At 44.4% G+C, this 17,560-nt stretch overlaps 1 protein-coding gene across 2 annotated transcripts in view; it reads left to right on the plus strand.

The window, feature by feature from the left end:
- The first annotated feature begins 8,269 nt into the window (after window positions 1-8,269).
- Window positions 8,270-17,560, plus strand: part of GUCY1B1 (guanylate cyclase 1 soluble subunit beta 1) — a 47,389-nt gene continuing 38,098 nt past the window's right edge. Inside the window, exons 1-2 of one of the 2 annotated variants that reach the window (XM_065878336.1) lie at window positions 8,270-8,356; window positions 8,892-8,965. In XM_065878336.1, coding sequence (XP_065734408.1) covers window positions 8,354-8,356; window positions 8,892-8,965 — 77 coding nt within the window. In that variant the 5' untranslated portion in view covers window positions 8,270-8,353. Of the gene's footprint in view, window positions 8,357-8,891; window positions 8,966-17,560 lie in introns of those variants that run through there. The other variant, XM_065878339.1, reaches the window with a different exon arrangement.

Genomic DNA, 17,560 nt, shown 5'->3' on the forward strand with positions numbered 1-17,560 from the left:
GAAGACAAAAGGACAGTCAGTAAGAACCTGTGCCACGGGGTGGTCACTAAGCCGCAGACCAAAGATGAAACAGTAGAACCAGGATCTAGAAATGCCAACCACGGGGTCCACAGGGGTTTCTTCCTGCATTTGTTCTCAAATGTACAATCAGTATCTTCACTGCAATCCGTGATAAATCAGCTTTGGGTTTGTATTCCCAAGCTCATCCCGGAGACGTGACTCACTTCCTGTGGGTTTTTTCTCTGCCCCCAAGATGAAGACTTTCATCTGCTGCTGACCCTCTCTTTTCCCAGCCTTCGAGCTTCACTGCTGGCTGTTTCTCAGATCACAGTCTCAGCTCTCGGGATGAGCCATCTCCCTTTACATATTCCTGATGTTCAAATGTGATAATAATAATAATGATAAAACAGTGTTTGGAAACAGACCAAGGATTTTGATGGTGAAAAGACAGGCAGGAAAATACTTCAGACCCTGTAATGCACCTACCAGCACAAAGAACTCCCCAAACCAAAAACTATTAAATAACACTATATCCTTATAAAAAAGTCACCCCCCCCCCAATCCACATACTTATGTAATACATGCAACACAACTGACTCTTTGGGGTCACCTTTCAAGGAGGAAACGAGTAGAATTACACATTACTTACGTTTTCCCCACTATTTTCATAGTCTTCCTCATGACTCTGATTATTCCTAAATTTCTTTTACATTCAAGTCAGCCAAAGATTCTGTTGCTTGCAATACAGAACTCTGACTGATGGAGAGACCAAATTCCATGACAGTTAATCCTGGGGAAGCATCCTTCTTTCAGAGAAGGCTGCGGCTGTCCATTCCAGGGTGGGTGTCCTACATCATATACAAGGTACATCACTGAGATGTACGTCTGAGTCACAGCACAGCCGACAGGGGAAAAGAGACAGATGCACGTAGTGACAGGACATGTGGAACAAGCGGGAGACCTTCCAGTGCCATCCACACCTCTGACCTCTGCTTCTACCAGCACATCCTCCCTGGCTTTGACACCCCTGACTCTCTATTACACGGACTTTTGTGATGACACTAGACCTGCTCAGAAAATCCTGGTTACTCTCTCCATATCAATACTCTTTTTTGTTTTTAACATCTTTATTGGAGTATAATTGCTTTACAATGCTGTGTTAGTTTCTGCTGTATAACAAAGTGAATCAGTTATATGTATACCTACATCCCCATATCCCCTCCCTCTTGTGTCTCCCTCCCACCCTCCCTATCCCACCCCTCTAGGTGGTCACAAAGCACCGAGCTGATCTCCCTGTGCTGTGCGGCTGCTTCCCACTAGCTATCTATTTTATGTTTGGTAGTGTATAGATGTCCATTCCACTCTCTCTTAGTCCCAGCTTACCCTTCCCCCTCCCCGTGTCCTCAAGTCCATTCTTTATGTCTGTGTCTTTATTCCTGAACTGACCCTAGGTTCATCAGAACCATTTTCTTTTTTTCCTTAGATTCCATTATACGGGTTAACATATGGTATTTGTTTTTCTCTTTCTGACTTACTTCACTCTGTATGAGAGACTCTAGGTCCATCCACCTCGCTATAAATAACTCAATTTCGTTTCTTTTTATGGCTGAGTACTATTCCATTGTATATATGTGCCACATCTTCTTTATCCATTTGTCTGTCAATGGACACTTAGGTTGCTTCCATGTCCTGGCTATTGTAAATACGGCTGCAGTGAACATTGTGGTACATGACTCTTTTTGAATTATGGTTTTCTCAGGGTATATGCCCAGGAATGGGATTGCTGGGTCGTATGGTAGTTCTATTTTTAGTTTTTTAAGGAACCTCCATATTATTCTCCATAGCAGCGGTATCAATTTACATTCCAACCAACAGGGCAAGAGGGTTCCCTTTTCTCCACACCCTCTCCAGCATTTATTGTTTGTAGATTTTTTGATGATGGCCATTCTGACTGGTGTGAGGTTATATACCTCACTGTAGTTTTGATTTGCATTTCTCTAATCATTAGTGATGTTGAGCATCCTTTCATATGTTTGTTGGTTATCTGTATATCTTCTTGGGAGAAATGTCTATTTAGGTCTTCTGCCCATTTTTAGGTTTCATGTTCTTTGTCATGTGAAGGAAGATCCTGCAAAATACATTCTAAATGCCATTGTAATAAATACATATGTTTGATAAACATACTAATGGGTACATTCAACACAGTTATTTTGCTTCAAATGTCAGTGAAATTGAGGAAGGTTTTTATCACATCAGCAGAGGATAATTTTCAATTTTTTTACGTTGCTAATAAAGCACCCCTTCCGGAAAAAAAGCTCGTGCTCTATATGAATGGATTAATGGATAATTTGCTTCCTCTTCACTATTTTTAACTGATGTTTGTTAGAAAATTCATAATATTATTGTATCTTTTAGTTAGGTTTGGAGTTAATTTTTGACACAAGAGAAAAGAACAGAATTCAGGAGATGAAAGGTAGATGCAGCCGAGAGATCGTCAGATTGTCCCTTGTCACCCACTGCTTCCGACCTGAGTCCTTGGCTCACTCACTTACGAACTCCAGTCAGTAAGGGACAGAGTGGGCAGCTCTTCACAGTTTGTGAGACGCTGTCACACAGGTCTCCTTTGATCCCCCTGGCACCTTAGCCAAGGAAAGTGGGCCAGGCACTTTGGTCATGGTTATAAAAGGGGGGATTGCAGACCCCGGCTACCTCGCCAAGCAGGAAACCAGCAGTGCTGATCCGGATGCTCAAACCGCCAGGGGTCAGCTCTTTTCACTGCGCATCTGGTGCCAGTGGACACATCACACTTCTATAAGGTGGACACTATGAGTTTCGCCACAGTCGTGGCTGATTCTAGAAACAGCAGCACCAGCGACAGCCAAGGTCGAAAGCACTGGCGGCACAGCTTCTGAGCACTTCAGACCCGCCTTTCACGGCTCACGCATCACACTTGCATTAAGCCATTTGCTGTTCACAATAAATCTGTGAGGCTGGTAATATTTTTAATCTCCTCAACAATGGAGTGTATTGATCTGTTATGTTCCCCATTTGACAAGAGAGAAGACGATGGTTCAAAAAATAAAGTGACTTGTTCCGTGTCAGTCCTCTACTAAGTGGTGGAGAACAAGGAGTCTGTCTGAAGAATCTGTGCAATTAACTACGACACTATATTTTGTCCCCATAGCTGACCTTGTTCTTTTCTTTTTCAATTAAGAAAAGATAAAAAGTAAGGTATTCAAACAGTTGAATGTGTGGCTCTCATTCTCCCCTATTTCCTTTTGTATCAGTAATGCTCAGTTGTAACTGAACACGGACTAGAAAGTTTAATGCGGTATCTAGAGGCTTCTTAATGCTGTGGACCGTTTTGAAAAAGACACACAGAGCTTAAGTGCTAGATTCCAACCACTAGTGGATGAGAAAAGAGGAAAGTATATTTAGCTCTGGCTTCATGGGAATCTTAAAATCCGCCAGGGCTTCTGAGGACAATAATTCATTACTTTGCTAATTATCACTTCTTAAATAAATGGCTGACATTTAAAATTTTCATTGTTCCCTGACAAAGCAAAGTACATAGAGCTTTCCCAATATAGAGAAAGAAGGTTTTTACTAAATGGCCTTTAAAATAACTTTCCGAGCTCAAAGCAGATGAATCTTCGACGTGTTCGTGGTAGATCTATTTTTATTTAAAAAACTCTGTAAGTATGGACTGTGGCCAAGGTAAGCTCAGTGAGTTTTTATTTTAATCAATTTGACTGTAGAAGCATATGAGAGCTGAATCTGGTTTTCATAAGCTTTTCTCAGAAATAAAATATATTTTATTTAATTACGTATATTTCAGTATAAATATAGGTGATGAGTTGACTTACCTTTAAGCTTCTAATTATTACAACATCAATACGAAGCATCATTTTAAATTCTCTTTAAATCTCTTTCCATTTATTTACAGAGTTCGAGCATTTTATGTGTATATATATACTCACGTATATATATACATATACATGAACATATATATGTATATGTGTGTGACTGCATTTTTTTGTTTGTTTATAAATTCTGATGGCACTATAAACATTGAAAGGAATTTGGTACAGAAGAGTAACTTCAGAAAGTGCTTCTTTTAATATTCAATAATACCCTTTTCACGTGACTAAACGTACAGTTAATTTGCAAATTAAAAGGCAGTCTGAACGCCACCTCTTTAGGAATCTGAATGATTGAATCTCCTCTCTTCTGTTGGTCCGGAACCCCATCACATAACATGCCATCCAGAACTTACTTTTCTCTTTGCTCGTAAGCATTCTGAATTCTCTGCTGGAAGTACTGAAGTGGCTGTATTAGTGAAAATCACAGGAGGGGTGATTACTCTGTGCTTACCCAGCACTAAGCAGCAGAAGCTTTACGGAGGAAAAAAAAAAAAATAATCGGGCTGTGAGCCATCCAGATGAAAGAAGCATGTGAGTATCAAGCGAAACATTGTATAAGGAATCGTTGAAATTAAAGCGCACGATGCTCTACGACATGATCCGAAAATAGAAGCCCTAACTCCCTGGTAGGAAAAACTCTGGAAAAACACCAAAGCATTGAAAAACAACGCACAGACCCGAAAACAGCCCCCGGAGGTTTCCTCTTTATCCCCAACCTAAGGTTCGTTATCTTCCCATCACTGGAAAAGCCTTGAGAACAATGCTTACAATACTCTTAATATTTAACTTACCCAACGCATTTATTTTTATCAGCTGAAAATGTGAGTCATTTCAGCTGACATTTTGGAAGGCCACGTACTGCCTTTTTACTTATTTATTTTTCGTGCATTAGACTGATCTTCAAGTAGTTTGCGTTGACTCTGGGGCGGGGGGCGGGGGCAGGCTAAGCTGTTCCCCAAGCACCTCCTTTTCCTCTGTAGCTGGTTCTCCTCAGTTTGGCCGTCCAGAAGGGAGCCCAGTAACATTGTTTCCGAGAACACAGCACAATCTACTTGTGACCTGGTTGCTCCGCTCCTATGGCAGCAGTGGCGACAGTGGGTAGGGTGCTGGCAGAAGCCTAGCGACCCGCTTTGGGGCTCTCATGGCTGGCAGGTTCCTTTCTCTCCCTAAATGTCACATCCTCTGTAGTATCCGTGGGCCAAAGGAACATCGGCAAAGTTTCCTTTACACTCAGGTGACTATGAGATAATTAGAAAAGCAGACAGTATTATATACTGACAAATGCAAATGGCTGTTGGACAAAAAGGTCCATGTGGGCGGAAGTGTGAACTTCAGAGAGGGAAAACAGTTGGCAGCAATGCTCATCCCTCACTTCCTCTCCCATCTCTCTCCGGGTGAACTTTCCTCATTTTCCACCACGACAGAGCAATGTGCTCTCCCTTTTACTTGCAGAGTCTAAGGTGCAGGACACTGCAGCCTGCTCTGGACTGAGACACGACACAACTGCTGTTCAGAGGAAGACAGGTTGAGATATAACAACAGGGCTTTTTAACGCGTTACAAAAATATTACATCTGCATACTTCGATGACGGCCATTCTGACTGGTGTGAGGTGATATGTCATTGTAGTTTTGATTTGCATTTCTCTAATAATTAGTGATGTTGAGCATCTTTTCACGGGCCTGTTGTCCATCTGTACATCTTCTTTGGTGAAATGTCTATTTAGATCTTCCACCCGTTTTTTGATGGGGCTGTTTGTTTTTCTGGTATTGAGCTGCATGAGCTGTTTGTATATTTTGGAGATTAATCCCTTGTCGGTTGCTACGTTTGCAAATATTTTCTCCAATTCTGAGAGTTGTCTTTTCGTTTTGTTTATGGCTTCTTTTGCTCTGCAAAAGGTTTTTAAGTTTAATTGGGTCTCATTTGTTTATTTTTGTTTTAATTTTCTTTACTCTAGGAGGTGGATCAAAAAAGATGTTGCTGTGATTTATGTCAGAGAGTGTTCTGCCTATGTTTTCCTCAACAGTTTTAAGGTATCTAGCCTTACATTTAGGTCGTTAATCCATTTTGGGTTTATTTTTGTGTATGGTGTTAGGGAGTGTTCTAATTTCATTCTTTTACATTAGCTGTCCAGTTTTCCCAGCACCACTATTGAAGAGACTGTCTTTTCTCATAATTCAAAAAGACACATGCACCCCAATGCTCACTGCAGCACTATTGACCATAGCCAGGACATGGAAGCAACCTAAATGTCCATCAGCAGAGGAATGGATAAAGAAGATGTGGTACATATATACAGTTAAATATTACCCAGCCATAAAAAAGAACGAAATAATGCCATTTGCAGCAACATGGATGGACCTAGAGATTGTCATACTGAGTGAAGTAAGCCAGACAGAGAAAGACAAATATCACATGATATCGCTTATATGTGGAATATAGAAAATGGGTACAAATGAACTTATCTACGAAACGGAAAGAGAGCTACAGATGTAGAAAATAAACTTATGGGTACCGGGGGTAAGGGAAGGGGAGGGATAAATTGGGAGATTAGGATTGACATATACACACTACTATATATAAAACAGATAACTAACAAGAACCTACTGTATAGCACAGGGAACTCTACTCAATACCCTGTAATGGCCTGTATGGGAACAGAATCTAAAAAAGAGTGGATATATGTATACGTATAACTGATTCCCTTTGCTGTACACCTGAAACTAACAGAACACTGTAAATCAACTATACTTCAAAAAAATTTTTTTAAATAAAATATCTGCATAGAAAAAAATAAAAAGGTACAGAGGTCATGATACAAAAAGTAAAAATCTTGGTTCCTCCAGCCACTGGTTCAAATTACAGACAATAGTCATCTCAAAGCTTTCCTAGGCATCTTCCCAGAAGGTTATGTTTATAGCAATGTGCGTGTTCTTATTATCCAAATAGCATCTTACTCTGTACAATGATTTTATATATAAAAAAATTGAACACATGTGCCACGTGTTTATTCAAAAATGCATCTTTCTGTGTCATTATGTATCTAGCTTTTTTATGATTGCTATTTTAATGGTTAAAAATTTGTAGTTAATATTAAATAACAGTTTAATATTTTAATAATTATATAAGGTATGAAAGCCTCTAACATTTAAAAAATCCACCATTAGTGATAGAAATTAGTACTTTTATAGGTTGTCTTATTTGTCTGCTATATAGCATTTCTGTGTCAATTACGTTTCAACATCCGTCTCTGGGTACAGAAGCCAGTACAATTTTTATTGCTTTGACATTTTTCTCTTTTCTCCTCATAGAATCTCATCCTGGCTTCTTGGCTCCAGTGAGACTGGTGCCTGGAAGCACGGCTTGCCTTTCCTTCCTCACTCTTGACCTAACACTAGTCAACCGTGTCCATGCATCTCGGGCACAGAGTGTTAACCAGCAGACAGTTCCTGCTCGGTCATCTTCTCCCCGCGGTGGAGCTCGGGGCAGTATCTAACCTAAGTGCCTGGTAGAACGGAGACCGGAAGTAGATTAATTAAAAGTCTGCTCGTTTGGTACCCGGCCTTTTCCAGTCAGCCTTTTCCAGTTCAGCAGTTCCCTCGGAGAAAGTGCAACAGAGGCCAAATTGTGGCCAGCTGCGGACTCCCTGGAGTCGTGGCTCCTGGCTGTGGTGCGGGGTCAGGTGTCCCACCCGGATGGAGTCCAGCGCCCCCCAGACCTGGCAGGGCAGTTGAGTAACGGGCAGATCTGTTTGACACGATGCTCATCCAAACTATGTTACTGAAAATTTTAGCTCTCTCAACTAGTCTCACTGACGAAAAGTGACACGTGATGAGCGCAGTCTTACTAGCTTTCAGTTTGCTGTAAACGATGTTGAGGGCACAAGCCACAGAGGAAGCGTTTATCTGCAGCACTACGCTAAACTGGAGGATGCTGGCCACGAGGGCGTACTCCTTGCAAGGCGTGTGCGCTGCAAGATAGACACACACACACACACACACACACACGCACACGCCCACCCTCAGTCTGCGCACACACGCACACCCTCCTTAGTCTGCACACACACGCACACGCACACACACACACACCCCTCCTTATTAGTAGGTGCTCCCCCCCGGGGCAGACCTCTGCATAAGAACACGTTTGGTGGGAGGACGCCAGCAGCTGCATCTCCCCGCCCCAGAATTGGTGCGCGGAGCCGCTGCGGCTGCTCCGCCGTCCCTGCCGCGGCCTCAAACGAAAGCTCGTCAGCGGGAGGGGCGGCACCGCAGCCACCGAATTCCCTGCGCTGCGCGGCCGCGGATTGGTCGGGAGGCGGGGGGCGGCGGCAGCCGGGGGCTCGGCGCGCGGGCGCTGCGGGGGGGGGGGGGTCGGGGCGCGCCGGGCCGGGCGCCGCCGCTTGGGTCGCTCGGCCGAGCGGGCGCGGACACCATGGTGAGTGCTCTCGGCGCCCGGGCCGCGCGTCCCGCCGGCCGGTGGGGCCTGGCCGCCGAGGGGACCGGCCGAGCGCCGCGGACGCGCGGGGGCCCGGAGCGGCCTGGCGCCTCGCCGGCGTCCGGAGCCGGCAGACCGGAACGGCCGGGGTCGCGGCGGGGGCGACCGGTGCCCGGCTTCCCGGAGTCCGCACCGCGCGCGGCCTCCCGAGCTCGGGCAGGGGGCGCGCGGCCGAGGCGGGGGGGCGCCCGTCTCAGGCGGCCGGCGGCCGGGGAGGGGGCGGCCTCGCGTCCCCTCCGGAGGCCCAGCGCTTCTCGGCGGCCTGGGGGTGGGGAGCACGGTGACCGAAGGGCTCTGCGCGCGGCCGGCGCCGGGGCCGCCCCTCCCCCGCTCCCGCGCCCCCCGGCCGGGCGTCCGCGGGGGAGGCAGAAGCTGGGGGCGGGGTAGCGGGCGCGGCGGCGGCGCCGGCCGCCGGGCCCCCAGGCGCCTTGCCCCGCAGCCGGTCCCTGACGCTCGGCTCTCCTTGGCCCCGCAGTACGGGTTCGTGAATCACGCTTTGGAGCTGCTGGTGATCCGCAACTACGGCCCGGAGGTGTGGGAGGACATCAAGTAAGTGCGCGCCCGCCGCCCCTCTTCCTGCCCGGGGCCGCCGCGCTCCCACGCTCGGAGCCGGCCGGGAGGGGCGGGCGGGAAGGAGCCCGGGGTCGCGCGGCCTCCGCCCCGGCGGGCGTGGGAACGCGCTGCCCGCGCCCCGGCGGCTCCCAAGTGGAGGGGCCCTGGGGATGGCGGGGCCTCGCAAGCGGACCGAGACCGGCTCGCGGGCCCTTTGCACACCTCTCAGGCACGCGCGGCAGGGACGCTTTTCGGGGCTGCGGACACTCCCTTCTGAGCAGCTGTGAGCCGAGCGCGTTTTTCCCCCTGAAACGAAGGGACACCTCTCCCACCTCCCGCCCCTCCCGTCCCCGCCCCCCCGTCTTTTACGTCTGGTTTCTGCTGTGGGAAGGCTGTCAGCGGTAGGAGGGCACCCTAGTTTCTGTCCAGAGCTGTGAGCCCAGTGCTCTGCACGTGCGCGGAAATACCGCAGCCACTGGGAGTTTAGACCTGCTGCAGCGACCGGGGCATCGTCCCTGTGGACCCCTGAGCGTTGCAGCCCAGCAGCGCTCTCTCCTTTTCTCCCTCTCACTCTGGTGAAATTTGCGTGTGACGTGTATGGATGACCGCAGCCAAGTCGCCACACCGACACTCAGTACTATCTGGATTTGCATCCTGGGACAGCAGTGCGACTGCCACAGGCAACCAGAGGGAGAGAGGGTGTTTTCCCCTGTGGGCAGAGAACACCTTACTGTTACTCACTCTCATTGCCTGTGCTCACGGATTTCCTTCTGTTACGTCAAGTAGGTGATGCTTTATGCTGTTTGCTCCTAATATTACAGTTAGTGGCAGTGAATGCCAACAGGCTCTACCATGCAGTTCCGCGATAGTGATTTTTTCTACAGATCTGTTTCCGAGGAAATGCCCAGGATTAAATATTAAGCAGTAGAATGCAACTTTTCCTCCCCTGGGGTCTGTACCCTTGAGCATTGTTTCAGGTTCCATAAGCCACTTATGTTGCCCACGGAGCACATCTACTTATTATAAAGAGAAGTGGGGATTTGAGAGTTATGTGGTTCAATCAAATGAGAATCTAGGCACTAAAGCTTACTTTGGGATTTGAACTTTCTATCCACCTTATTAATAAATACCTTCATAATTTTTATGTTTCTTCGTAGACAGAGTTATAGAGAAAGCAGGCATCTAAAGCTTACTTTGGGATTTGAACTTTCTCTCCACTTTATCAATACCTTCATAATTTTTATGTTTCTTCGTAGACAGAGTTATAGAGAAAGCAGGCATCTAAAGCTTACTTTGGGATTTGAACTTTCTATCCACCTTATCAATACCTTCATAATTTTTATGTTTCTTCGTAGACAGAGTTATAGAGAAAGCAGGCATCAAGAGAAGATGTTAAGCAGATGTAACCTCAGTGTAGGATTGTTTTTAAGCCACTTTCTTTGTGAAGGTATGAAAGCACCATATATATCTCCCACGTGGTAATGTCTCATCCGTAAGCTAGAAGTCCCCAAATTTCCCGGTGGATGTGCGATGGCAATGAATATGTTTAGAATTTTGAGAGCACAGGATGGCTATTGTGGTGAAACAGTCTTATGTATGTTTATTGGATTTAGAACGTGTGTCTTACCCATTATCAGTTTCAATCACTGTCAAATACAGAAATGGAAAATAAGACCTCATAGGGAAATGTGTCGGAAATTTAAAAATTAAAGTATCGAGTGATTTGTTTATGTTGGCCGTATTTTCCACAGAGAAGGTCAAAAAATATCTAAAAATTTACAAATCCCCTCGATGTGAGAACTTAACTCTACCAAATCACGCTAAGAATGTTGTTTCATTTTCCTTTAAAAAATGTATTAATTTTGAATTAAACATCAATATCATCTAACTCATGAATTTAGTTTTAAGTAGCATCAAGCAGTATCCTTCATCTGTTTAAGTGCTAATAATTTAAATCGTACAAAACATTTTTTGTTTTCTGGTAAAGTGAAGCAAATCATGGATCTTTTTCCTACAAAATGACCTCAAGGATCGTTTGCCCCTGCAAGAGAAATGCCATTAGTTATACTAGTGTTGGCAATCCAGGTGTTAAGTTGGCTCCTCTTTTGTCTCAGCATCCCTCTTGGGGGAGCCCATCTTGTCTTGGATATGCTTTAGTATCTGGACCAGAGAACCTTGCTGAGCTCTCTGCATGGAGGACCTCAGAACAGCTCACTGTCAGGACCCCTGAGGGATCACCGTGTGCTCCCTGGAGGAGTATTTAGAGATTCTCACTGCCTGGGGGCGGGACAGGAGAGGTTGGCAGGGTTTAAGTTTAAAATGCTTCCTGGAGATGCTGAGTCCTCCTCCGACCTCACCATCTGCTCCAGGGAGGGTTGCTGCAGTCACTGGTCCAAGATACTTTCAGGTTTACCTTTTTATGGAAACTGAATATATGAAAGAAAACGTTTTTGTCTCAGTAAATTCCAGTCTCCTCGAGCTTCCGTTCTGCTCTGTGAGAAACTGTCTAAATTGACGTTTATAAAATTTCATAGAATACTGTTGGTTTAGGAGGAAGTGGCCATCCATCCTTCAGAAAGTATGCCAAACATTTAAGGACAAGTGAAATCCTAAGTAACAGATTCCAGACAGAAAATTCTAAGTGGGTTAGAGCCAGAAATGCTTCACTGTAAACTCCGTATCCACTTACACTGTTACCAACAATATAACCATTTCACAACAGTTTTAAATTCCTCTTTGTAAGAAAATGAAAAATTGTCAAGACTGAGGGTCAGCAAACTTTCCCTTAAAGGGCAGAATAGTAAATGTTTTAGGTGCTGCAGGCCACGAGTCAATATTGATGATATCATGCGTACCTGTGTAACCATTGAAGTGTAACCACTTTAAAAATGTTAAAGCCACTCTTAGATCCCCAAAGAGCAGAAACCAGTGTTGGTTGAGATTTGGCCCAGAGACTGTAGTTTGCGCCTCTGATCTAGACCATAAATATATGTAAAAAAAGTCAAAGAGACCTCTGGATCTACCTCAGATCTTGTTTTGTTGGCGTCCTTTCAGTTTTGAGGTGGCCCTTTCTGGGAGCCATGGGTCCTAAGGGATGAGAAATACCAATCACCATTTCAGGAAAAGCATCAAGTCAGGACATACGTGTTAGAAAAGCACCTAAATACTTGATTTAATGACCATCTCTGTCCCCCTGCCGTCGGCCCTGGCTGCACTCACACTGCATCAAATTACTGGGTCCAGAATCTTGGTGTGTGATTTGGAAGTGGAGTAATGACACTGTTAGTTGATAAATATTGGGGTATGTCCTTTAGAAGGCCGCCAGGAAGGTGATTACTTCCCTGTGTGAAGAACACAGACGTGTTTGGTATGTGTTGTGAGGTTTATCTGTAGCAGGGCAGTGTGCTTTTTCATTCAGTGACTCAAACCTGCTTTCATTGTCTAGTTAAGCTTGGTTTTAAGGAGCACGGTCTAGTGTTCGGGCAGTGAGGATGGAACAATGTTTGACATAATCCTTGCTTTCAAATCGAGTCTGGAGATATCAGGATATTTCTAATCTTATTATAGTTTGATTTTTCTGCCTGTAAGTCAAACGTGGAAGCATTTGGCTGTTGGATAGCATATCCTGATCTTCCAGTTTTGAAATGAATGCATCTACTTGAATTTGCTAATCACGAATTAATCATTATAGTTCATATAAGCAAATGCGTGGCTGTAAGCTGGTTATGCGACTTTCCCAGTTGCCTAAACTTTCCAAGACTCAACTCTGTAAGGAGACAGATGATAACTGCTTCATGGGGTTGTCATACGTTGAATGATGCCTGTAAAGCGCTGAACACAGTTCTCGATAAATAACTGTTTCATAAATGGTAGCTGTTAACGATTTTCACTCTAGATCCAGAGCTTTTCAGCTCGTCCCTTCCCCAGCTCCGCCTACATAAGAGTAATCCATTGAATCCACATGCCACACCCCTCTAAGTGTGCTGTTATTTGAAGATGCAGCATATGCTCTTTTAAAAAATCAGTAATTAGTTTGTTTCATTTTTTAGATCCCATATATAAGTGGTAACATACAGTATTTGTCTTTCATTCTCTGTAGTGAATTATTTCACTAAGCGTAATACCCGCCAGGTCCATCCATGTTGTTGCAAATAGCATTATTCCGTCCTTTTTCATGGCTGAGTAATATTCCATTGTGTATATCTACTGTATCTTCTTTATCCATTCCTCTGTTAATGGACACTTAGGTTGCTTCCATATGCTCTCAATCATTTTGTCAAAACAAATTAAAACCAAATAGTGGACCACATTTCGCCATGTTTTAATCAGATTTTCCTATTCCTGAGGCGATATAATTCAATTTCTATACCTTCCTATATTCTTGCTCGAGTAGGTCTTAAAATATTAACAGTACTTTTTATTATAAAAGCTGTTTAAAATTTCCAAAGTCCTTTCCTCTTTAATTTCACATGAGTGCTACAGTACCCATTTGAAATAAGAAAGGCCTTTCTACCTCAATTTTTTTTCCAGCTTTATTGAGATGTAATTGGCCCATAACATTGTGTAAGTTTAAGGTGTGCGATGTATGGATTAGATGTACTTGTAAATTGCAGAATGATCTGTTCCTCTATTGAAAGTCTTTGTGGTCAGTGTTCAGATCACCCAAACGTGGGACCTTGCAGCCCACACGGCCCGCTTACTCTCAGCACCCTTGTGGGCCGGGGGTCAGTTCCTCAGCCAGGCTGGCCTTTCCCGTCCAGCAGGGAGGACACCTGTGCTCAGTAGGGTCTCTCTCCGCATGCCCCACTCTGTCCTGCAAATGGAAATACTTGCCAGCTTTGCGATGGCAAGACAAATCTTACTTCTTAAGGGAAGACTTTTCTCCTCCACAGCTGTACTTTTCCTTCCTAGAACATGCACAAGTTTATAATTACTTATTTGTAGTATCATTTGATGAACAGCTGTCTTATCTCACTAAAGTCTAGCATCTATAACTAGCAGAAGCCTTCTTTCTCTCTGTATCTATCGATCTATAATATATATATGAATTATCTTTCATTTTTTAATTTCCAGAGAATAGAGCACGTGTATGTTCATCACAATATTTTTTTTTCTGTAACCAGGATTTATTATGTCAGAATGGTGACATCTTCAACTACTGTTTAGTAAAATATAAGCTCCGTTGAGATGGGCATTTCTGATACTAACAAAGGCGGAAGATGTAGCAGTAAACTATAACGTCTCTTTGGGAGGGTCAGCGTTCACACATGGATATAATAAAAGGATTAAGAGCACTGCTGTTGGATTACCGATTTCATAAACCCCAAGACACTATTGGGTTGGATTCAGCGCAAGATTGAATCCTTTAGCAAGTGTCTCAAAGGTGCTGTTTAAAGTCAGTATCATAGACTGTAAGTAGACGTTTGTGATGCTGAAATTAAATTTAAAAACCAGACGAGAATGCTTACCAGGGCCTTCAGTGTTGAATGTAACAGCTCATACGTGTTGGACACTTACCATATGTTCCGCAGTAGTGGTCCTAAAAGCTTTGTACTTGTTACCTCACCTAATCCTCACATCCACCATAGAAGATAGATTTGTTCATTATTCTTATTTCATAAATAAGGGGACTGAGTCTTCAAGACTTTAAACGCCTGCCTCAGGCCACTCATTTGTTAATCATCAGAGCAGAGACTTGGACCCAGATAGGCTTGTAATGATCATATTATGTGCTTTTCCCCAGACAAGGACTTAACGAGCTTCTCCTTTCCGATTTTCCAAAGACAATTTAGCATGGAAATGGGCAACATATATGTGTGTTACTACCACTGTCTTTGTTTTTGTTTTCACGTGCTTGCCAGGTGCTTGTGGCTGTTACGTTTTTACAGGCGGTTTTATTCAGGAACAGGACCTCTACTAAAGAAAATCAGAGCCTCAGAAATTCTGAGCAGTTTATGTAGTTTTGGAAGCGCTCTGGGCCGCTGTGCTCAGGGTAAAGGACACACAGGGCTGAGGGACTCATTTGTTTGATGAAGCTGCTGCTGAGAGCTCCTTTGAAATGTTTGCGATTGTGCTTCCAGAACTGGGGCAGTTTACTTATGAGGCTGTCTCATGGCAAGCTGGACACAGTCAGAAAACAAATACCATCATGTCTCCAGAGTGGCACTTTGTCTAAATCCGTGTCACTTGTGAGAATGTGACCGCCACCGTTTATAGGGCTTGGATGAGTGAAGACACTGATTTGAGAGGACTGACCTTCACCACTGGAAGGGGGTCCGAGCAGGGGGCCTCTCTCCTCCAAACCCCCTAAACTAGTCTCTCCTCTGGGGATGCAGACTTTGGGAATTGGCAGACTGTGCTGTTGAAAATGGAGAGGTATTTTAATTTTCAGGTGTCATGCATCGTAATTGCCTTGTTTTGTGGTGGGAGGTTTTAATTTTAATACCAGGTGGACACAACCCAGCCTTGAACGTTCTTACCTCTCACTAAAATGGACCGTCCTAGGATTTATCGTCAGGACGATATCTGCCTACTGTCTTTAATACCGCATGTGCTGGGATAATGGTTTTTACAGGAATATGCACCCCTGGGAGCTGTCGTTGGTCAGGTCGATTGTTTGACGTGTGTTGATCTTTTCTGCCTGAGACCAGACCTTATTTTGAGACTCCTGTGTTCAGCCTGTCCCATCTAAGAATTCCCGTTTTCATACCTCGCTGGGAAGCTTCTTTACCTACTAGCCAGCAGTCTCTGTAGTACCCTAAACTTCCTGGAAGGGTGTCTAACAGCAGGAGCTCGGTGTCAGAATATGAATTCAGTTTTGTACGTTCACATTTTGAAGATAAGGAATATCTCCTTAGGTATGGAGTCGTTCTTTACGAACACGCACACATTCACAGAGTGCGTGCTCTAATCCAGGTATCTGGGTTAGGCACCAGTGATTAAAAAAACAAAACCATAAAACCCCCACCGTGATAAAAATAGCTGCGACCCTTTTGGGGACAGGTAATTTGTGTAAATAAGTGATCAGTTCAAATTCCAACGAACAGCCACCTCTGAAGGTAAGTAGGAAATGAACTGCTGGTGGGAACATTTTTTTCACGTATACAGACTCAATTTTGAAATACTTCGTATGGCTACACATATATAGAATAGAGTTATTTCTTGTTTTGTTTCCAGGTGCAGGTTAGAACTTTGTTTTCAAAGCTCTTGGGAGAGCTGGCGCCTGTTTGGGTTTGGCTCTCTGAGGTAATAAATCCTATCAGCTAAGCGGCACACTAAGTGCAACTTCAGCTTAACTGCTCGGATGCTGAGTGGAAACCTCTCCCCGCGCTGTCCCCGCTTCTTCCACTCGCCGTTTCCTCGTCCTCCCGCCTTCGTCGTCTTCAGCTACTGACTGCCGTCAGTTAGATGTTCGGGACATTGAATGTGGGAGGCCTTCTCCCTAGATTCTTCTGCCACCAGCGCGGTTCTGCCTGTGAGAGGCGAGCGCGCCCATCCTCGGGGCGATGCGTGTGGGGTCCTTCCTCTCCGGCGTGTGCAAGGCGAGACTGTGACCTGGGTTGAAAGCACTTGAGCTTCTTTCCATCTGGGTTTACTTGGTGGTCAAAGAAAGCGCCTTTTTACCTCACCCCACCTCACCTAGGCAAGCTTAAAACTAAGCCTTCTCTAAATATTTATTATTGTCTGCTGACCTCTTTCAGGGGGTGATGCGCCAAGTAGAAAGATCTAATGCTTAACCACCAAACACGGTTATTCAGTGTCCAGGGAAAGATAACACAGACTACGGTCAGTCACGCTATTTGGAAACAGTGGGAGGCTGTAGTCGTCTGGGTTTATCCGGGGGATTGTTACAGTCATAATGGGAAACAACAGAGTGTAATCACACACACAGCAAGATATTTGGTGATAGTGTTTCATCGGTTGCCATTTGATAGACGAACAGCGTTGAATACATTTTAATCCAGTTTGCCTATGGCTTGCTTATGGTCTTTTTTGTCAGCTAAAAATTATTGGGGAAAAAAAAAAGACATGTCCAAAGTGTTTCATTTTGGGGAAAATTTTCAATCATGTTTCTCAGAGAAGCCTGTGTTTTCCTCACGTGTAAACCGCATGTAATTTAAAGAACAGGGAATGATATAATTGTCTTGTGTAATGCAACATTCTAAACAAAATTGCTACCCCAAAAATATACTCTGAGTAATGAATGAGTCTATAGAAAATTTGGTCAGTGTGCATGGCTGAATTTGGATAATTTAAGCACAAAAGGAATTCTACATATCAAGAAAAGAAATCAAATATTGTTAGAAATGTTGTATGCGTATATTTGAGTCATCCTTTACTTTGCTTTTAAGGAGGAAAAAAAAAACTTGAAAGTTATGGGATGACAAAATGAGGGATAGAGAAGTATAAGGTGATGTTACCTGAATTACGTACGGTGTTTATGTAATCTGAATAGTAGCTTACTTCCCAACCTTTCTTTCATTTGTTGGTCACCCTCTGTGATTTCAGGTAGCTGGTGAAAAAACATTTTCTTCCCTCAAAGAACAGGTACAACCGAGAGATTATTGTTATCACGACTGTGCTCTCTGGAGG

Source organism: Phocoena phocoena, chromosome 5 (assembly GCF_963924675.1).
Source record: "Phocoena phocoena chromosome 5, mPhoPho1.1, whole genome shotgun sequence".
Lineage (NCBI taxonomy): Eukaryota > Metazoa > Chordata > Mammalia > Artiodactyla > Phocoenidae > Phocoena > Phocoena phocoena.